This window comes from Ictalurus punctatus, chromosome 25 (genome assembly GCF_001660625.3).
Source record: "Ictalurus punctatus breed USDA103 chromosome 25, Coco_2.0, whole genome shotgun sequence".
Lineage (NCBI taxonomy): Eukaryota > Metazoa > Chordata > Actinopteri > Siluriformes > Ictaluridae > Ictalurus > Ictalurus punctatus.
In genome coordinates this window covers 10,875,102-10,898,713 of record NC_030440.2, presented here as the reverse complement: position 1 = coordinate 10,898,713, position 23,612 = coordinate 10,875,102, and the positions used below count along the sequence as shown (strand labels likewise).

The following is a 23,612-nucleotide window of genomic DNA, read 5'->3' as shown; positions in this document are numbered from 1 at the left end:
TATATATATATATATATATATATATATATATATATATATATATATATATATATATATATATATATCTCACACACTCAAGCAATCGAGCTAGGGTTTAACACGTTACAAAAATAATATGCACTCGAGCACAGTAACTCAGTTTTACAAACTATTACACACTTATTTATCATGCACACTACAGACTACAGCCTTTGCAATTAGTTACACAAGACAAGCTGCAACAACTGTATTACTGGTTTGATATCTGTATTATATCAACATTTTGTCATATGACAGTTGTGAAAGACAAATTCAGAGAAAGATGTATCATGATATCGTCCTTGGTATGGGTTTAGGATGCATGATGAAGGCTAAGCTGAACTTCCAGTAGTACTCTATGCAGTCAGGTAATGTGTACTATTATATATAAGTATGAATACTACTATTGCCCTGACACATATACAGACATGTTTATTGACATTTCAATTAAACTCTCAGCTTCCATGCATGTTCACAAAATCAGCTACAATGAACGATGAGTATAAAGCATCAGGAAAAACGCATATATGGTGCTGGACACCAAATGCTCTTTTTTTTTTCTACTACAAAATGACTACTTTTCTTATAATTGAATACAAAAATTAAACAATTACCAATCACAAAAAATTAAATCTAGGTGCTACAGCCAGTCTTTAATCAACTAGAACAAGCTGTCTGTATAATTTAATATCCGTAATAATGTAACTTATTTAATACAGAATTTGACTGTGATTGGACTCTTGCATGCAGAACCTTTTTGCCTCTTGAATATTTTACCTGGCTTTAATGTACAAAATTATCAGATATCAGGATTAAATCACCAGCGCATGGCCATGGCGTCCCAGCCCAATCGTCCTATTGTAGGGTGCAATGCTGTGACCTTTTATCTGATCGCTTTCTTTTTTGCCAACTGGCATTTATTTATAGTAACCATTCGTGACCAATAAATTATCCGTTGCTGCAGTATAGATTTAGAAAGACTGTATGTCAGAGGGTCAGAATAATTTGGGGTTGTATGGTACAAAGGTGATTAGTTTTTGTTGGAAAATATTTAGCCAGTGTTCCCCAACCCAGATGGTTCACATTTTGCTCCCAGCAATCACAAACACCTGGTTAAGTGCAAAAATGTAGCCTGTGCATGTCGCTCAACACTGGGTTGGGAAATACTGTTTTGGTTCAGTTTACATTCTTAATGATTTAGTTTCTTAAATAAAGACTTAATCTCAAATTTGCTTTCTATCTGAATTATGTTGAATATAGGACTTTTATCCTTTACTGGGAAATATAATTGTTTTGAATATTAAATACAGATACTTATGTAACATGTTAAAAGAGGTAGGCTTGTAAGGTTGTATACTTCATTACTGAGTGTTTTTGTCAATCATAAGGCTTAATAAAGAGAAATAATGGCTATAATAATCTATGAATACCTAAAACTTTGTTTTCTACACAAGAAATAAACACACCCACACAAAAAGAGTTTATTTTGCATGTTTTTTTATTGAATTTTTTGAGACGTCACTAATCAGTATTCCAGATGGTTCCATATTAAATACCTGTCTTTATGCATTCTTTTTTAAAAGGGAAATCAATTTTAAAAGGAACAGATGGTTGTTGACCTGATAGGATATAAAAAATACATAAACAAACAGCAAAATTTGTTCTCAAATACATGATTATGGCTATAATAAAACATTTTAAGTCTGGAACGGTTAACACTTTGCAATGCAGGGAAGAGTGTGCAAGAGCATATTTCCAACACACACAGTAAGGAAGATGGACAGCAAGGCAAAGAAGAACCCAAAGTTTTCAAAAATTGCACAGTTTAGTTAATTCGTGATATCAAATTTGCACTTAAAAAGCCATTTCTAGCCAAATGTCTTAAGTGTAAAGAATTGGCCTTGCTGTTCCAGTACTGTCAGATGGGACAATAATTGCTTGTGCTATTCTCTTTCTGCATTTTTGCTCATTTTCATACAAAGGGGGCCCCATAATATTGTAATATTAAAGGACTCTATAGATAGATAGACAGATCAGCTAAAACATTAAAACCACCTGCCTAATATTGTGTAGGACCCCTTGTGTCACAAAGGCTCTAAAAGTGTACTGTGGTAACATGTAGGACCATGTTTCATCATTAGCCATTTCATTATATGGTGAAAAAGCATTTAACAAGTGGGCTGGAGAGGAAAGTTATGTTTTACTTCACCTTTTTATACTTACAAAATGACCTACATGGTAGGTGCATGTGAGTGTATAGGTACAATGACTGATGGATATAATCATTTTCAATTCTTTTTTGATTAGATAAATCTGGTCCTCAATGAAATGCTATTGAATGTCTTCTCTGTGTAATAGTGGTCCAAAACATCAACCAGAAGTTTGCACAGGGTTTGAATGCAAATTCAGGTTTATTAAAAAAGAAAACCGAAGCATGTAGCCAACTCAGAGTGAAGCGTAGGTACTAGGACAAACTCAAACTTTATACAATAAGACAAAAGCAGAATGTCAACCCGAACAAAAGGCTTGGACTCATCACTGCCAGAACACAATAGCAAGACTTCATTATTTGAGGGATTAGTGTGATTGGTAACAGGTGTGTATGATTAGTAATCAGGGGATGGACTTGGGGAAATGGCGCTCTTGTTATTAATGAATGCAGGTTGTGATGGGATTTATTAAGGATCATGGTAAACTGAGATTGTGTTTGCACGTGAGGCTGGCAGTAATATGGCAGCTCCCAACAGTTCATATCCAACTCTTTTTATAGTCAAGAGATGATTCAATCATTCATTCATTCGTCCATTATAAATGAATTAATTTATTTACCTTCAGTAACTGCTTTTTCCTGGTGAGTGTTGGCCTATGCTGAAAACACTGGACACAAGGCTCTGGACACTCATTTACAACTAGGCTCAATTTACAATAGCCAGTCCTATTGGATCAATTTCCTGTCAAAAGCATTGCGGTCACGGATCGAAAAATAATAAGCAAGAATCAAACATTTAAAAACATGCAGAAATATATTGCACAAAAAACGAGGGCCGTCCATTGGTCCACTACAGTTCCTCCTCTAGCCAATCAATCGAAGAGGGGAGTTGACGTGACTCCACTGCGACTCATGGCTGTTGTGTTGACCGGTGAAGAAAGATGAATTACTTTCAGGCAGCAAATACCGGACAATTACAACATTTTAACATAAATATATAGTTAGTGGGTGACAGAAGACATGTCTGTTTTGTGGATGTTGGCTTAGGTGCGAGGAATTAAATGATGGCTTTAAACTGTTTTGATGATTTCAGAATATTTTGTGTATATTCACAGGCAGTACTAAGGCTGCTTTTAGAGAGGCTTTTATCACGACTACAGGAAGCCATGCAGTGCTTGGCTCTAGACCTGGATTATTTATGTTATCTGCACAAATAGCATGATATTGATTAGTACTCTGTCTGAGTAATAAAATTTTACATTAAGAGTCATGCAAGTATATTGAGAAACAAAAACCCCGTTGTGCATTCAGAATGTATTCATTCACTTTTTATGATGACGTCATCTTATGGTAAAATGTATTTTTTCATTCCACAATGTACACTCGGACCACTATGACAACATACATTCTTGTACACATTAAAAATAAAAACTGAAATACCACATCGATATAAGTATTTAAGGCAGGCCCTTTGCTATTACACTTCAACTCAAGAACATCCTATTTGTCCTTTAAATGTTCAAAACTATTATCTCTTCATCATAAATAGGGCACTGAGCATAGATTGGTGAGGGTGAACCAGAAAAGCTTTATCGATGTGGTGACTAATTCCCTTGATAGTGATTTCGATGCACTAGTCGTAGGGCAGTGACGTCAACTCCCATATTCGATTGATTGGCTAGGGGAGGAGCTATAGTGGACCAATGATGACACTAAAGCCCGCCCTCATTTACATGAAACTCGATCTGCAGCTTTTGGAAAAGTAAGCTGAGAATGTGGAAACAAACGCGAAGGGAAAAACAGCGCAAGCGTTCAAAAAAGGAAAACGTGAGCAGAAAATGTCAGAGAGCACAAAAAACAGTAATATAACCAAGGAAAACGATTTTGTGCGCGATTCAAAAAACTTTTAATTCATGTTTCAGTTTTGTGCAATATAATTCTGCGTGTGTTTTTAAATGTTTGATTCACGCTTATTTTTCGATCCGTGACTGCAATACTTTTGACGGGAAATTGATCCTATAGTCACGGAAGCCCTGAACAGCCATGCATTATTCCTTTTTTTCTGTTGTTTTCTCGTGATCTTGACATCTTTTTCTCACGATATAATTTAATTGTGAGAAAATCTCGCACTTGAATGGGACTGGTGTTACATGCACGTTGGCATCTTCGCCATCATAAATGTAATATTTTCTCGCTATAGAGATGGACGTTATCTCGGCATTAAGAGAGAAGGGTGTCCCCCTTCTCAGGACATTAATGTGGAAGTCGTCACTCCTGCAGGGATGACGGTTTTTTTTTTTAGGCCACCCCAGAAGTTAGCATCACTCTGATTCCCTCGACAATACCCAATACTCACCACTCGTTCTCCATTGTACAGGTAATGTTACAAATTTATATTGTTTTCATGTGTTTTGATGTTTAATTACTATATGCTTGTTTAATTAACATACAAACAAGTATGTGATGGGTGCTATTGCCGAGTTCACCGCTAGTTGGGGATATTTCCACTAGATTTGTCTTTGTTTGGACTGATCTAAAAGGAAAAGAACCTTAAACACTTGTAAGCTCATATTTCACAGGTGATGTTATATTTTATAGTACAAACTGAAGTCTAATTCCAAATTTTATTCAGCATCAAATATGCAGGATGCCTTTTCTGTCAAAAGCTTCTATTTAAAATACGATCACATGACCAAAAGATTGAAAGGAAAATGGACTTTATTAAAGACAGCAGATTTAATGGGACATGCTGTGGGACCGATTTATTTTCTGCCCCACAATACCCAATATTCACCACAGACAACCAAAGCGACACCGTCACACATGGGAGAAACAAAAATGCATGGAAAAGGTTTATTTAGAAGTACATTTTTGATGGAGAAGAATTTGGGCTCAGCCCCGGATTAACAGTCCAGCTAAAGTTGATTAGCAGTCCCTCTAATCTTGTGTTAGCTTCCCCTTTAACATTATCATGTGTTGTTTGTGTTTTTTTAATTTGATTTTCTGTTGTAATTGGTGTATTTTTATTTGAATTCCACCATTCCCCACCCCCAGACAACCGCAGTCAACTGCCGTCACTGCCATCGTCAACTGCCATCATTGTCTGCCATCATTGTCCTGCTGAAACAGTCAGGTAAAAGCAGTCCACACAGGATTTCGCTGAGGTTTTTTTTGTGTGATTGTTGTGGCAAAAAAATGCTTGATTTTGCTGTGGCTTTTTTCAAAATTTGCAATTAAATTTGCAGAACTTTTTTTTTTTTTCTTTTTTTTTTTCAGAAAACTAATTGAATAGGTGAAATCACAATTGCACTAAATTTTTTCTCATGCTCTTTCACAATGGTGTTTGTTGGTAAATGAGAACTTTTAGCTGTACTCATGTTCGATGCACGTGAATCGAAAGGGGCATTGACTGAATGTTCGTTCTGATGACGTGGGCCCATTGCGATGATTTCACATGAAAATCTGCGGTAATTTTGAAAACTTATAAGTTCCTCATTAGTATAGTGGACAGTATCTCCGCCTGTCACGTAGGTGTAGAGCCCTGGCTAGCCAATAGAAAACGAGGAAAATCCTGGAAGTGGGTCAGACGAACCCAACAAAAAAAACATTAAATGATGTGTTTCACAACAAAGTTATTTTCTCTTTTCAACAATCCACCTCTGCCTCTCAGCCTCATAGAATGGGGACTGCTGAAACTCTGCACATGTCGTCTCTGCATTCATTCCCTGTGCCTGATACAGGAAGAGCACTTTAGCAGGACAGTAAATTTTGTCTGCCACTCCAGGGGAGACCAGTATGGATATGAGGGCTATTGGGTTCTTGTTTTAGTGGCTGGTGGCAGAACCTGCACAGACGACCAGAGGATGGTCCACTAATGATTTCCTCTTGCCTCTCTCTTCAATCACCCTCTTCCTCTCTGCCCCCTTCTGCTTAGAGGCCTCCAGCTCCCGCTGAAAGAAGGGAGTACCCCAGACTTTCTAATATACCTTAAAATAAAAATTGTTTGGTAAATCTGGATTTGGACACACTGTCTGCAGTTTATTAGATTTAATTCCGATTGTTTGCTCTGGACTAATTTAAAATCAGCCCAATTTGTTAACCCTATCATTAACTGTTCTGTCCTCCCCCAAGTATGAGGCAGAGTGATTCCAACCCAAACAGGACTCTGTTAGCACTTGTTACAGTTCCTGTTTTTGACCACTAGGTGTAATAAGAACTCTATGGAAGCAAGTGTGCAGTATCTAGAGAGGAGAGCAAATCAACAGAAAAGATATACTCCCTGAGCATTTTATTAGGAACGCCTGTACACCTACCGATTCATGCAATTATCTAATCAGCCAATCCTGTGGCAGCAGTGCAATGCATAAAATCAAGCAGATATGGGCCAGTGGCTTCAGGTAATGTTTACATAAACCATCAGAATGGGGTTAAAATGTGATCTCGTGATTTTGACTGTGGTATGATTGTTGGTGCCAGACGGGCTGGTTTGAGTATTTCTCTAACAGCTGATGATCTGGGATTTTCACACACAAGTCTGATTTACTCAGAATGGTGCAATGGTGCAAAGAAAAAAAAATCAGTGAGTGGCAGTACTGCACACAGAAATGCCTTATTGTTGATGAGACAGGTCAATGGAGAATGGCCAGACTGGTTTGAGCTGATAGAAAAGCTACAGTAACTCAGATAACCCCTCTGTACAATTGTGGTGAGCAGAAAAGCATCTCACCCTGAAGGAAGGATAAGCGGTATAGAAGATGGATGGCTGGAGGGAGAAAAGCATCTCAGAATACACAACACATTGAACCTTGAGGCAGATGGGCTACAACAGCAGAAAACCACGTCAGGTTTCATTTCTGTAAGTCAAGAACAGAAAGCTGAGTGGGCAGTGGGCACAGACTCTCGAAAATTGGACATTTTCATTCCAATCATTTTTCAGATTGGAAAAATGTAGCCTGGTCTTATGAATCTCGATTTCTGTTGAATTGAGGCTGTATAGAGAACAAAGAGAGGCCCAGTATTAGTTTAGTGTTCCTAATAAAGTGCTCTGTGTGTGTAAATGCCCCACTTGCCCCTGTGAATGGGCCACCGCTAGAATTAATCTATGGATAGATTTAAATGGAGCATCAAAAAAGTAAAAAGGTAGATAATAATAGATTAGGGTTGCTTCCTTCAAAAATGTTGTGCTCAGTGTCTAATCTTAATCCTCATTCCTGTTCCACACACTCTACTAACTAAACTCATATGTCTGGCCTGGGGCAAGCAGAACCATACTCATCACTTTGGATTACTCAAGTTCAGATGACACTGAAGACACAAAGGGTGGAAAAAGAGCTTTATATCACTTGACACAGGTCCGTTACTTTGGGTATGTCGAGGCTATCTCTCACCCCCTATGTTATCCTGTCGCACATGGGTAAGGTGAGCGACAGCTGAGGTGATGGCAGGGCAGCTGGGGTAAGAGGGCTAAGGTGAACTGCAAACAGAACCGACACTGATCCTCAAGGACAGGGACTGACACACACTACCTGCTCCAGTTCAAAGAGATGAAATGGGGAGCGTGTGATACCAAACACCCCAAGTGACACCGCAGGATCAGTGAGAATGTGACGCTTTGATACCTCTGTAACCTGTGACATTCTGTAACCTGGAATCGGAGCGATAGTCAAGATGTGCTGGCTACACACACAGTCTGCCCTAAGAAAACATGACATAGAACAGACTTTCTACCAATGAAGCATAAAGAGAGCTGTATGTCTCAGTTATATAAGACTTAGAATTGGGTTGAATGATCTAATGTTTTGAAAAATTGGTCTATGGTGAGCTAAATGTGCAGCAAACAAGCCCTTATTATGTCTGGTGTACAGGACGTACTGTGAAGAGTACAGCAAGCCACATTTGGGTCTTTCAAATAGGACAACTAGAGCATGAGGCGACTTCAAATACCTTTTTTTATCAGATAACAAAGGCCGACCTATGCTACAGCCAAGACAGAGAGGTGCATCATCTCTCAGATTACAGGATGGACATGTATTTCAACAGATAAACACAGTGAAGAATTCACAGTGCAAAAATAATGCTCATGCTGAGTACATGCTGCAAAATCCAGGAACTCCTGAAAACAAACCATCAACCTTTCCTCATTTTCTGCTGCAGCACTTCCATTACTGTTGAGTAGCAGTTAGAAAACTTGAATAGTGGTTTATTACCAGCACCTTTGACTGCACTGGTTGTGATATTTTGGCTGATTGTGATAATTTGTCTTCATTATATTGATAAAGGGAAATCAGAGACATGACTCACTCACTCTCTTTCAGCAACATCAATGCTAGTGTATGAAGTTCCCAACTCTCTTGATTCAAACAGTGAGTTTACAGACAAGCCAAACTAGGTGAAGAGGACCGGAAACCAAGCTCCAATGAATGACATTTAGGATTCAGCCAAGATTGTAAAGCATGAAACACATATTGACTGGGTAGCTGTGCTGTATTGGTAAACACTACATCCTTTCATTTTCGTAACATGCACAATCCATATTTTAATCCATTATGTCTTTCTTGTTTTACAAAATCAACAACAAGCTGTATATGTGCTGAGTAATTCAATTACTAGTCTAAAGTCCAAGTAACTATCAAATTCCATGAAATATCATAACCACATTATTTTGATTTAAGATTTTGAGATGCAATTTGCCTGGAAAGGTTGAAGACATAGTTGAAAAAGGTATGTCTAAAACAGCTAAGAACAAGCAAAAATCTCTTGAAAAATCAGACAACGGCTAAAATCTAATAATGATAAAATGATTAGTGTGCATATACATGCACTTATTGTTGCCATGCATGTAAATGCACTTACTGAAGCTCTTGTTCTTTACTTCTGTGATGGGTTTCCCTATTCTTTTGTTGACATCACTTTGTCACCTGATAGCACATACTATATTGCACATGTAGGACTAGGCTCATACAATAGTATAATATACACTATTTGCCCAAAAGTTATAACCTCCACTCTTCTGGGAAGGCTTCCCAGTAGATTTTGGAGTGTGGGATTTGTGTTCATTCAGCCACAAGAGCATTAGTGAGGTCAGGCACTGGGTGAGGAGGTCTGAGATGCAGCAGAGTTCCAGATCTTCCCAAAGGTGTTCAGTGGGGTTAAGGTCACTCGAGTTCTTCCAAACTAACCTTCTGTTTTGCTGGACCAGGTTTGAGCCTCTTAGTTCCAGTGAAGGGAAATTGTAAAGCTACAGCAAACAAAGACATTCTATACAATTGTGTGCTTACATTTACATTTATTCAACAAACGCTTTTATCCAAAGCGACTTACAAATGAGGATATACAAGCAAAGTTAGTTAAGTGTTCATGGAAGAGGTGGGTCTTTAAAAAAAAAAAAAAAAAAAAAGATAATTTATTTTTTATTTTTTTTTATTTTTTAAGAAAAACAAAAAGGTCAGGGGTCTGCACTATATTTGGCCATATATTGTGTATTTGGAGTATGATCCTGCCGATGAATACATTTTTAACAGAGTAAGATGTGAAAAAAAATAATGGTGTCTCGCGGTCTGGGAATCGAACCCCATCTTCCGCGCGGGAAACCAGGCAGAGGTACTGTCTACTACACTAACAAGGAACCACCGGCAAATACAACGCCGACAGTGAAGTTAATATGATGTTCGGTTGAGTTTTATTTGCACAGCTGAAGCCGTTTAGTCCCAGTGACTATATTCACATCAGTGGGGTCAGAATTCCACAGAAAATAAAATCGTTAAGGAACCAGAACTATATTTTGGAGCTACTAAACACTACCGAAGAAAAGGTGATATAAACTACACACACACATGAAAAAAACCCAAAACGAAACAGATAGTAGAGTATATTCTCGATAAATCCAAACACACAATATATTGGAATTGTTCTCTTTTTGAACATAAGTAACAGCCCCACCTCGCAGTGGGGCTTCCAAAAATTGTTCATCCATACATTTTACCGCTTATCCTTTGTTATTCAATGCCGAACATTACGGTGGGAAGAGCAGAGCCTCACAAGAAATATATTTCCACTCGACGGTAAGTGAACAATTATGACGGTTTATAGTTACAAACAGTATAACATGACAAAAAGTATGTATTGTAGCAATCTTTAGTGATAAGTCATGTTATAAAATCGAAACAAAAGCGTGAAATAACCCAAATGATACGAGCTTTACACCGCGAAAAGCATCATGGGGAAAACGTTCAGCGGCAACATTTACTTCCGGGTTTCCGCGTGCAGTGGGCGGGTTTCTGCGTTATTAGAGCAGTAAAAATAGGTTATGGATCTTTCACTGTAGCCTATAAAGGTGCTAAAAAGAAAAATGTATATATTAACTTACTGTACGAAATGTCCAAGAGTGCCCAAGAACATTTTAAAAAGGGTGTTTCAAAATCTTTAACGGAAATTGTTTATTTTGTTTTACGTGTCCTTTTAAATAGAAAAGCAACTGCCAAGAACACAGCAATGTTAGGCAGTATTTTATCCACTATAGTATGTAACAGTAAATAAAATAAAAATAACAAATAAACGACTAAAGACGTCAATTAATAAAACTACACAATTTACCGAGCAACAGACTCGTGCTACTCTATCTATCTATCTATCTATGTTTGATTAATCATGTAATTTTTGTAGGTTGGTTTTGGAGCACAGGAGACTCAATGAAGATCAGCCTTGTTTGTCCTCTTTATTCAAGTTTCCGTGCATTTGCAGATAATTAAATAAATAAATAAAGCATAATGTAATATAATATAAGTTGTCCGTAGTGTATGAATGTGTGTGAGAGTGTGTAAGTGATTGTGCCCTGTGATGGATTGGCACCGATTCAGGGTGTACCCCACCTTGTGCCCCATGCTCCCTGGGATAGACTCCAGGTTCTCCGCGACCCTGAAATGGATAAGCGGTATAGAAGATGGATGGATGGAGTATGATCCTGCTGATGAATAAATCTTTAATAGAGTAAGATGTGAAAAAAAATATTTGAGTCTTCCGGTCTGGGACTCGAACCCCGGTCTTCTGCGCGGGAAAATAGGTGGCGCTACTGTCCACTATACTAACATGGAATCACTAGGACTATAACGCAGTAGCGACTTTTGAAATGATACTCTATTTATAGTGCGTTCATGTGGTAAATTAAAAGAAATGACCGACAGTGAAGTATTCGTTAATAAGATGTTCGGTTGAGTTTCATTTGCACAGCTAAAGCCGTTTAGTCCCAGTGACTATATTCACATTAGTGGGGTCAGAATTCCACAGAAAATAAAATCGTTAAGGAACCAGAACTATATTTGGAGCTACTAAACACTGCCGATGAAAAGGTGATATAAACTACACCCACATGTCAAAACAAATCAGCCAGTGGAGTACCCTCCCTATGACACGTAACACAATATATTAGAATCACTCTCTTTTCGAACATAAATAACAGCCCCACCTCGCGGCGGAGCTTCCAAAAATTGTTCATCCATACATTATACCGCTTATCCTACGTAATTCAATGCCGAACTTTACGGAGGGAAGAGCAGAGCCTCACAGGAAATATATTTCCACTCGATGGTAAGTGAACAATTATGACGGTTTATAGTTACAAACCGTATAACATGACAAAAAGTATCTATTGCAGCAATCTTAAGTGGTAAGTCATGTTATAAAATCGAAATAAAAGCGTGAAATAACCCAAATGATATGAGATGTACACCGCGCAAAGCATCATGGGAAAACGTTCAGCGGCAACATTTACTTCCGGGTTTCCGCGTGCAGTGGGCGGGTTTCTGCGTTATTAGAGCAATAAAAATAGGTTATGGATCTTTCACTGTAGCCTATAAAGGTGCTAAAAAGAAAAAAAAGGTATATATTAACTTACTGTACGAAATGTCCAAGAGTGCCCAAGAACATTTTAAAGAGGGCGTTTCAAAATCTTTAACGGACATTGTTTATTTTGTTTTACTATTTGTTTATTGTTTATTTGGATATTTTATCCACTATAGTATGGGACACTAAATAAAATAAAAATAACAAATAAACGACTAAAGACGTCAATTAATAAAACTACACAATTTACCGAGCGACAGACTCGTGCTACTCTATCTATCTATGTTTGATTAATCATGTAATTCTTGTTAGTTGGTTTTGGAGCACAGGAGACTCAGTGAAGATCAGCCTTGTTTTTCCTCTTTATTCAAGTTTCCGTGCATTTGCAGATAATCAAATAAAGAAAGAAAGCATAATATAATATAATGTAATGTAATAAATAAAAGGTGTCCGTAGTGTATGAATGGGTGTGTGAGTGTGTAAGTGATTGTGCCCTGTAATGGATTGGCACCCCGTCCAGGGTGTACCCCATTTTGTGCCCCATGCTCCCTGGGATAGGCTCCAGGCTCCCCTCGACCCAGTAGGATAAGCGGTATAGAAGATGATGTAAATTTCTCTTAACTGCAATTCACTTTTCACTACTCCAAATTCTGAAGAGTTAAAGATAGCATATATACTTACATTTCACTGACAGAAATTAAAATAAACATTAATAGATAATAGAAAATGTTTTTTTCAAACCTTATACCTCTTCAGATAATTAAGATTTTCGGTTTCTGTAACAATTCGTATTATCTCTATATTTGAAGATAAATATAGAAATTTATTTAGAAATAATTTTTCACAACCGTGTCCGTACATTGCTTTTAGACTATATGCTCAGCCCCACCACGCAGTGGGGCTTCCAAAAATTATTCATTCATTCATCTTCCCGCTTTATCCTGGGAAATTCAATACCGGGAAGCTCTGTGGGAGGAGCACAACCTCACAAGCAATATATTTCCACCCGATGGTAAATGCGTCATTATGACGGTTTACACTTACAAACAGTAAAATATGACAATATGTAAATATTACCCCAGTCTATGCTGGCAAATTGCGTTTACACAAAAACAAAAAATACGTAAAAGAAAACGAATTATTTGCGTTTAGTGCACACAAAGCATCACGGGAAGCCCGTTCGGTGGCAACATTTACTTCCGGGTTTCAGCTGGCGGTGCTGTGTGTTTCTGCAGTTCTCGGGCTTAAGAAGAAAGGGGGAAAACAGATTTGTCGGAATAAAAATTTCAAACACATAAGATATTATATATTAGTCTAATTCAATTTTATGTGTCTTTATGTTTGTCTTTGTATTTCTCACGTGACTGATTTCTGTGTACATTTTTCTTGTTACTGTGTATTTATGTATTATTAAATGATTATTGAATGATGGGATTCCAGGGGCTATCAGTCAAAACATTTCCCCCTGATTCATTAAAAAAAAAAAAAAAAAAAAAAAAAAAAAAGCTATAATCATAATATATAATATATAATAATAAGTTTCCACTACAAATGCCTTTACAAACCAGCTGTTAACCATTAAACCATTAGCATTATTGGTCCTTAATGGTATCAACTAGACATAACATGCCACAAATAGAAGACAACAGATTACCAGTGGAGACCCACAGGGACCATTACAGTTTCCATTAAAACCAATACAAATCCTATTATAACCATTAAAACCATTAGTGCGCACTCTACGTAAAAAAAAATTTTAAAACACTGTATACTCATATAGTTTTGTCTCTGTGTGATTAAATACGTTCTAACAGCTCAAAAATAGCACTTGTAGTCGTAGCTACTGAGGACAAGGGAGTGAGGTAGAGCTGTAATTGTTTTTTTGTTTTGTTTTGTTTTAAAGTTTGTGTTGTTATGGGATGCAGAAGCTTGTGGTTCACTGTCTAAGCTGAGAGACTTAAAGGTAAGGAACCTCTCATCCACTCACTCGTTCACTCACACCACATGGGATGCCAGTCCATCTCAGGGCATCATGCACACACACATTCACACCTAGGAACAATTTAGCATAGTCAATTCATCCACCTAAGTGTTTTGGACAGTGGGAGGAAATCCTAGAACCTTGAGGAAACCCATGCAAAGACAGGGAGAATCTGCAAAACTCTAAACAGACAATAAACCGAGCTCAGGCTCAAACTAGGGATCCTGCTAAATGTATATTGAAAGGATTAATGCTTGACAGCATTATTCATCAGAGAATTTGATGGGATTTTTTTTGTTTTGTAGGTAATGACACATCAATAAATTATAAATCCCCATTTATTAATGTGAAGGTCGAAGGAACGTGTATATAAACTTAAAGCTATTTATTTCCAAAGCTAGAATGCATCCCAAATATCAAAGCAAGTTGGATGGGTTTCGAGTTGTTGTGTTGAGTTTATTTGAAGCTTTTATTAAGTTTTATGTGAGGATCGTTTTATCAGGAGTATTTTTTTAAATAATCCAACTAAAGGCAACTTATAATGATGTTATGACATTGTCATGATCAAAAGCTGGAAAATCTTTAACTTCAAATGGCTTTTCAAGTGTTAAAAGGGACACTGATGCCAACAGATAGACAGGCCTGATCATTTAATAACCTACAGTATATAGTGCACTCCGGATTCTGTTAAGGTAGCAATTTGACAATGTCTACCTCGGGCAACCATCCTAAGCAACTCATCTAAAAAAATTTTTGTAATGTTTTTTTTTTCTTCCATAGGTACATATTTCTCTTCCGCCTCAGCATTTGTCCTTTCTGCATGCTGTCTGGATAAAAACAAATATTAATGGCCCTGTACTTACATTTAGATGAATTTGAAAAGACCCCCCCCCCCCCCCCCCCAATTCATATAACCCTTCAAAAAAGCCAATTTTTTCTTTTTGCCCTTATAGACTTTATTTAGACTTTTAGTAATTCAGAAATATTTTTATGCATTATTATTTCCATTGTGCCATTAAATTACAAACCATGGAAAGGGTCTAGGGTTCAATCCTGAGCTTTGATTACTGTATGATTACTGTGCAGAGTTTCATATGCTTTCCCCATGTTTTTTTTTTTTTCTAATTATCCACTAGTAGATAGAAAAGCTCCTCTGAATTGCCCCTATGTGTGAATTATTATGATGGACCATTGCCCCATGCAGTGTGCAAACCTGCCTTGCACTCCTGGGATAGGTTCAGGATGCACCGTAACCTTGACGAGGATAAAGTGGTTACTGTACATGAATGATTGAAAGGCAAAACCTGTTTGAATTACTTGGATAACTGTTAATCATGTGTTTATTATGTTGTCTTGGTAGATTTGCAGTGTGAGAATAAATCTCTTAACATGTTTTAGAGCTTGAAGCTTGTTATAATCAGACCAGGGCAGTGAACAAATTAAATGTTTTTTTTCTTTTCTCCCAAAAAAAGTTTTGTTTTGAGGAGAAAAAGAAAGAGAGAGAGAAAGAAAGAAAGAGAGAGAAAGAGAGAGAGAAAGAAAGAAAGAGAGAGAGAGAGAGCGCTGTCAACATGAACCTCTTTACACTATTCCATTGTCATCTCATTAGGAATGAATAAGTGTTGGCAAATTAAATGTTTTTTTCTTTTCTCCCAAAAAGTTTTGTTTTGAGGAGAAAAAGAAAGAGAGAGAAAGAGAGAAAGAGAGAGAGAAAGAAAGAGAGAGAGAGCGCTGTCAACATGACCCTCTTTACACTATTCCATTGTCATCTCATTAGGAATGAATAAGTGTTGGCTGATTATTGGACTTAACAGTGTAACCAGTTTATAAAAAGTAGGGACTAAAACCTAAGGGGTCTCAAAATATCATAATCCTATGAAGGTGTTTGAACAATGCTTGATGTGTATCCTGATGATATTGCACGTTTCTTTAAAAAAAAAAAAGAAACTAACTAGCAGTGTCTGTCAAAAATGGACGCACAAAGAAAACACTGTTAAACAGGAATCATTAGGGGTTTTTTTTTTGTTGATGTTGCACTCAGTACTCTATTGTTGTAACACAGTGAAAATGAGCTGTACATAACATTTGAGGGCAATGTGTAAATTTTATATGTTAAATGTAATCACTATTGTATATTCAAGTTGAAACTTATGGCTGGAACATTATTTCAGACAGAATGAGGACGGTGTGACTTATGACTATTTCCAGCAGGACAGTATCTTGCAGCTCTGTAGTTCTGCAACAGTTATTAAAGCTATAACCCATAAGGTTTCTTCAATTCATCTTGGGGAATAGAGTGTTTCTCTGTCAGTGTGGGTTCCGAGTAAAACCCCTTTAGGAATTGAAAAACCATCAACTATCCAAGAACAAATGCTACACTGACCTTAGTACAAAAATTATACTCTGAGTCACAGACTCAAGGAGACACTACAATCTTTGGTTCACTTATCTGGCCACAAGCTTCTGAATCTTGACGGCTGTAATCTACATAGCTCTCTGTTTATTCCTCTGCATGTACACTACCAGTCAAAAGTTTGGGGACACTTGACTGAAATGTTACTCATGATCTTAAAAAGCTTTTGATCTGAAGGTCTATGATTAAATGTTTGAAATTGGTGTTGTAGACAAAAATATGATTGTGCCAACATATTCATTTCTATCATTAGAAATCTAACATTTTATTTAAAAAAACAAACAAACATTTTTTAACTGGATGACTGGTGAAATATTCAGAAAAGCAGCCAATAAATGTCCAGCATAGGTGGGAACTCCTTTAATACTGTTTAAAAAGCATCTCAGGGGAATTCCTCAAGAAATTGGTTGAGAAAATAACAAGAATACATTTCTGGAAATTCTAGGAAAAAGGGGGTCTACTTTGAAAATGCTAAAATATTAAATTATTTTGATTTATTTCAGATTTTTTGTTATCACAAAATTCCCATAGTTCAATTTGTGTTATTCCAGAGTTTTGATGACTTTCTTATTCTTCTAAAATGTGTTGGGAAGGGGGGGCGGGGTGTAAAAATAAAGAATGTGAACATCTTGATGAGATTTTCATAGTAAGACATATCCACTGGACTGAAAGAAGTCCACTGTTTGTTTGTTTGTTTTTGTTTGTTTGTTTGTTTTGCTTGAAATTGTGGTTGGCTGTAGGGGGGCATGGTGGCTTAGTGGTTAGCACGTTTGCCTAGAACCTCCGGGGTTGCGGGTTTGAATTCTGCCCCTGCCCTGTGTGCACAGAGCCTGCGTTTTCACCCCATGCTTCAGGGGTTTAATCTGGGTACACTGGTTTTCTTCCCCAGTCCAAAGATATGTGCTGTAGCTTGACAACCCTGTGTAGGATAAGTGGTATGGAAAATAATGGATGGGTAGTTGGATGTTTGCAGTGAAAGTAGGCATGTTTATCGGTATCTATAAAGCCAGAGTTCTGGTTTGCAAGATTACAAAATTGACAGAAAATCTTGAAATCATAAAACCCCAACCAGAGCACAGCAGTGAAGGAGTAGGCTGTAAACTGTAAGCTCCATTCCTGAGCCAGTCTGATGTGTCTGAGTGATGGAGGATGCGCTTTAAAGCACAAGGGGAAGAATTTGCTGTCATGTTCACAAATTATTTGTGAGCTGCTTATGCAGAATTGTGGACCATTGATCTCAGTAATGCTGCAGAGTCCTCACGAAAACACTTCTGAGTAGGCACTAGCTTTCTATTTGTAATGTTAGACATAAATCCAGGTTGCTCTCAGACTGCTCTGACTCCACACTGTGTTGTAAAAGACTGGCAATACGATAATTTATTACCTTATTCTCTGGCAGAGTAGGAATATATTACGATTCAGCTCTCCAATCATTTATATTGTGTAATTTGTAAGCTTTGCCTATGAGTAAATTGAGGTAGATCGTGTAAGTCTTTCCACTCAGAAACCACCCCCTTGTCTCGTTCTGTGGATGGACTCCCTGTTCCAGGCAGTGCAACAAGTCCTCTGACAGGTGACCCCTGTATTAAATAATAATGAAGATTCTCTCCTCACCTCACCTGACACCCTTCCATCTGCAAGCTGAGCCCCTGGCACCTACCCAAGGATGAAAGTTACACTAATGAGCTCAATCGTACAGTGTATACTGACATTGATCAGAGAATTCCACCCACCTGCTGCCATGGCTGCTACGAATGCTGGCTAATACCACTGTACAGACTGTTTAAAACCACTGACCCCAAGCACTTTTTAATTGCAGGCATTAATTAATTTAATGGTGGCATTAATTTATGCTTTTCTGGCTTTAGAAGTCTATTAATTGTGCAATATCTACTTGTCATATTTGACGTTTTAAATGAACCTTAAGGACAAATTGGAAATGGTTTTCATTGATTGCTAGAATATACGTTTTGTTGAATATTTTGAACCAACTGAACATCTCAGCATGGATTTTGAGTTACACTGAGGGTTTGTATTGTTGATTACTTGATGAATCTCATACATCTTGCACACATAGTTACAATGAGGTCCAAAAGTCTGAGAGCACTAGTGAAGATGCTTCTATTTTGCGTGGCTTTCTAATTTAATACAACAGTTTTCATTACGAATTATACTACTGACAACAACTTCAGTGAAAAGTAGAATCTTTGAAATATTTACATGAATTTCTTAATATTTAATATGTCCCTTTTAGCTTTGGTGACAGCGTGTACTTGAGCTGGCATAGACTTCACAAGTTTGTACAAAACCCGATGATCCATTTTAGATCAAATCCTCAGTATCGTCTGAGCACGTGCTACAGTAGAAGACATTAGGCATGAGGAAAATCTGACCTTTTGTACAAAGTAGTTAACATGATCAATACCACTAACAGCGACCTAGAATTACATTAAATGTATTGGATATTTACTTTCTTTGTTTTCAATATTTAAAAACTCTAAAAACCTTCTGTTTATTTCCAATTTTAAATGGAAAAACAAAACCCCAAAATCTTCTGTGTAGTCTCAGAATTTTGGACACCACTGTACATTTCGAAGACCACCACATCCTTTTTGGTTGAAAATTATACTCGACTTTCAACGAAAAAAAAGCTGCATGAGGGTATGGTTATTATAGGACTTTGCTCTGGTCCTGAATATAATTTTTTCCATGACAGAGGAGCTAAGTATCACCTGCCACTTAGAGTCTCTCTGTGGATTTCCCATGCAACTTTGCTGTGACTTGGCGACTTGTCATAGGCTAATTATGACTACGTATGAATATGATTATGATTGCACTATTTTGTGTTATGTAATGGCACCAACCAGTGATACAACGCTTTTGTGTGGAGGTTTGAAGGAGGGGAGGCATGAATTAGAATCATACATTAGATTGCTAAAGAGATAATAGCCTCTCTCTCTCTCTCTCTCTCTCTCTCTCTCTCTCTCTCTCTCTCTGCCTTTCTCCCGTTTTCTGTCTCCCTTTCTCTATTCTGTTCTCTCTTGCAGCGTCAGTGACTGAGATGACGGGACACACACTCTGTAGCGCGATGACAGACAGACACACGTGCTGCTGAATGAAATAACCGAGAGCAGCCGATGCAGCGTAGATGAACGGTAAAGCCGCCTATGGGTTCCTGCTCCTCAACAGACGGACTCTGTTTTTAATTTTTGAAGGGTAAAAGTGAATAAAAACTCGAATTTGGCACTGGATCTGGTCTTTCTGGGGCGCTCGTGTCACGGACTTTTGTCTGGAATGAGGAAGCGCGTGCCACAAACACCTGAATGCGTCATAATCGGGAACGACCTGGTTGTATAGTCTGGAGGACTATCGGTGTCCGCTGTGTCCAAAGAGCGCCAGTTCGGTCTTTATACACTCGGATAAAAGGGACATGACATTGACACTGACAGTGCATGGGTAGTACACACACACACGGATAGTACACAAACACACACACACAGATACAGAGAGACAAGAGGCAAGTCGCAACTTCAGAGCAATTGACCTGTGGCGGTCTACACGAGCTGCTCTGAGGATATCCGACCCTGAAACAGAAGACATCGCCGAGGACGCAGAAGACAATTCGGGGAAACCTCTCATTGCATCGCAGCGAGGGCGGACGCCATCTGACTTTCAAGTGAATCCGACTGAGCAAATCGGACTACATTACTCGGGATCACGGTCACTTCAGGAATTAAGGGCGGACTTGTGCGTGCGCGCGCGACACCACAACATTTAAGCAGCTGATGCTGCACACAAGGTGCTCGTGTGAACTCGGACTGGTAGCGAAATACACAAAGTAACCCGCCTGATCTTGTGAAATCCCCAAAGTGCCCTCGTTCGTGCCGGCGGGCTCCATGAAGGATGCGCGTGCGCTCGGGCACACGCGCTTGATGAGGCGGCCGGCGCTATCATGCGTGTGTTGGCCGAGGCCAGCGTTCAGTGCCTGCGGCTCGCCTTCCTGCTGATGGTGGCGGCGGGCGCGGCGCCCTCACCGGCTCTGAGCGCCGGCTGCCCGGATCGTTGCGTGTGCGACGAGCAGCTGGTGGTGCAGTGCGCCGGGCAGAGGCTGAGCGTCTTCCCTGTGGACCTGCCGCTTGCTACACGCCAGCTCATCCTGAGCGACAACCGCATCGGCGAGCTCCCGCCGCTGCAACTCAACTACCTGTCCGACCTGGTGTACTTGGACTGCAGCAACAACTCTCTGACCGAGATCTCAGAGTCGACGTTCGGCAACCTGCGCAAGCTCGCCTACTTGGACCTGTCGTTCAACGCGCTGGCGCGCATCGAGGACCGCACGTTCGGCGCGCTCGCCAGCCTCGTCATGTTGCGCCTCACGGACAACCCGGGCCTGTCCGAGATCCACGCGGACGCATTCGCTGAAAACAGTGCGCTGCAGGTGCTCGACGTGAGCCGCAACAACTTGACGACGCTCAACGTGAGCACGCTGGTGGCGCTTCCCGCTTTGCGCGCTCTCGGCCTCAGCGGAAACCCATGGCGCTGCGACTGCGACACTGAGGACCTCTGCCTGTGGGTGCACATCGAGGGCTTCAAGTTTCAGGGTGAGCGATGCGCGCAGTCTGATAGACGCATACACTTCTGCCTCACTTCACTCCACTCTTCTAACTACTATTAGTAAAAATACTACAAAAGTACTTTTCTAATACTAAATTCACATTTGTTTTACAGTGTACATGCGCTCAAACAAGCGTTCTGTGTTTTGCACTATATAGTACTGCTTTACAAATTACAATACCATTACAAACCAGCTGTTAACCATTAAACCACTACCATTATCGGTCCTTAATGGAATCCAATAGACATAACATGCCAGCAACAGAAGACAATAAATTTCCAGTATATAGAGACCCACAGGCACCATTACAGTTTCCATTAAAACCAATACTATTCCCATTATAACCATTAAAACCATTACAAATTCTATGATAGTCATTATTTGGTTTCAGCAGGACACTTATTAAGCACTAATAGTAAAAAACAAAAAACAAAAAAAAAAACAGTAGCCTATTACCCTACATTACTAGAGCGATGTCCAGACCAGCATGCTATGTTTTGTAAATATTACACTTAGGATCTGTCCCAAACTGCACATTACACTAAATGATGCAGGATAGGGCAAATATACTGTATAATAATCACTAATATATCAAGCATAAATCAAGCAGCTGGTAAACAAAAAAATGTTCAGTGGAATCAGCTTGTTAAATGTCAACCTGTTCAGTACTTATAAAAGTACTGACAATATTCACCATACTCAAAGTATATCATGAAATAATTCATTTGATAACATCAACAGGTCTTTATAATTTAAGCCCAAATGCACATGCTCTTTGTAGGGTATTATGCTCGGGCTACGTCCCAAACTGCATACTGCGACTCTGAAATGATACACTGTGTCTACCTTTCTACCAATCTAACCAGGCATCCCACAAACGAATAGTCTTGCGTCTACTGTGGTGTACGAATGCATAATTATCAGCAATGCGTTTGTATGTATGTAAGTACAGTTGAACACAGATACATTAACACTGTAGGTGTTCCTGTAACACTGGGAGTTTTTCCTGTATATCCAGTTTCTCTGAGTCAGCTATGGAATTCTCAAGCAGTTAAGTCATTTTCCTCTGTCTGTGTGTGTGTGTGTGTGTGTGTGTGTGTGTGTGTGTGTGTGTGTGTGTGTGTTTATACCTGCAAGGAAAGTGAGATCAGCTAATGAATTCTCATTAGGGTTGAGAGAGGCTCTGGCTGTTTATCAGACTTATCACACCCAGATCACTTTATCACATTATTCAGATGGCTAATTTGATCTCAAGTATCACTCTCAGTGGAGCTGGAGTCCCAAGGGCTGAGGATATTCACTTCTCATCATCCATGATCTTGCAGAAACCTCATGCCAATTTTTACTCCTTATGCCATTGTTTACTGAACATTTACAGATCAGCTGCAGAACAAGGTGACAGCCTTGCACATATGTACACTGAATTAAGCTCACAAAGACCTTGGTAATTAGATGACAATTAATATCTCTTAAGTAGAATAATAGGCTTTACAATGCTGTGCACCTCCAGATCTGGATTGTGTGATGTGTTGTTTTCAGACATAAATTTAGCACCATTTCAGACTATTCTGTCATTACTGGAAAGCAAACCATAGAACAGTCCATTTTTGTCTATTCCTCAGCTCATCATTCTCTCTCTCTCTCTCTCTCTCTCTCTCTCTCTCTCTCTCTCTCTCTCTCTCTCGCTCTCTGTCTCTCCCATGATTAACTGCTGTGACGTTTTGGTGTTGCTGTGTCTGCGGGGAGCTGTGGTCTAATTATATCATTTTTAAGTGGATATGAAGAGTGTAATTTCTATTCTATTATGTAATCCAATCAGACCTCATCTGCTACACCATCCCACTAAAGCCTCACATGTGTGCGTGTTTGTGTACTGTCATGCTTACCTGCAGTAAAACAGTTTACAGAACAACCTCAAATTCCTGGAGAGACATGTTATCGACTTTCTACATAATATTGCACTTGCTCTGCTTTATTGATCTCGCATGTCTAGCACTTCTGTGTCAGTGTTGTGAATTGAAATTAATTTCTTCCAACTGCACTAGAGGACAAAAAGCGTTCTGGTTGTCCACTACATAATGACTTGTTTTAATAGCTTACTTTAAGGTTACCCTAAAGCTGCTGTCTTAAACGCATCAGCATGCTTCTGTGATATTACTAAATGTGAATTGATGGCAAGGGGGTAATTTATGGAAAACTTGTAGGGGTGAGACAGACTTCCTCACTTTTTAGCTTCATTCTTTTTATAGCTCCAGTGCAAAACTGAAGCAGCCAACGTCAGGCACCAAAAACATCTTGGCCGATTTTTAAGTGGAAAGATTTTTTTTAGGATCGGACTTGTTTGTCCAGCACATCCCACGGATGCTCAATCGGATTGAGATCTGGGGAATTTGGAGTCAAGTCAACACCTTGAACTCTTGGTCTTGTTCCTCAAACCGTTCCTGAACAATTTTTGCAGTGTGACAGGGAGAATTATCCTGCTGACAGAGGACACTGATATTAGGGCATACCGCTGCCATGAAGGGGTGTACTTGGTAAT

General features: G+C 38.9%; 1 protein-coding gene across 1 annotated transcript in view; it reads left to right on the top strand.

Annotated features, from left to right (window-relative positions):
• The first annotated feature begins 13,890 nt into the window (after positions 1–13,890).
• LOC108258072 (leucine-rich repeat-containing protein 52) overlaps positions 13,891–23,612 on the top strand; it is a 30,257-nt gene continuing 20,535 nt past the window's right edge. The window contains exons 1-2 of the mRNA XM_017456359.3: positions 13,891–14,027; positions 19,506–21,059. Of these exons, the coding sequence (XP_017311848.1) occupies positions 20,411–21,059 (649 nt within the window). The 5' untranslated portion in view covers positions 13,891–14,027; positions 19,506–20,410. The remainder of the gene's footprint in view (positions 14,028–19,505; positions 21,060–23,612) is intronic.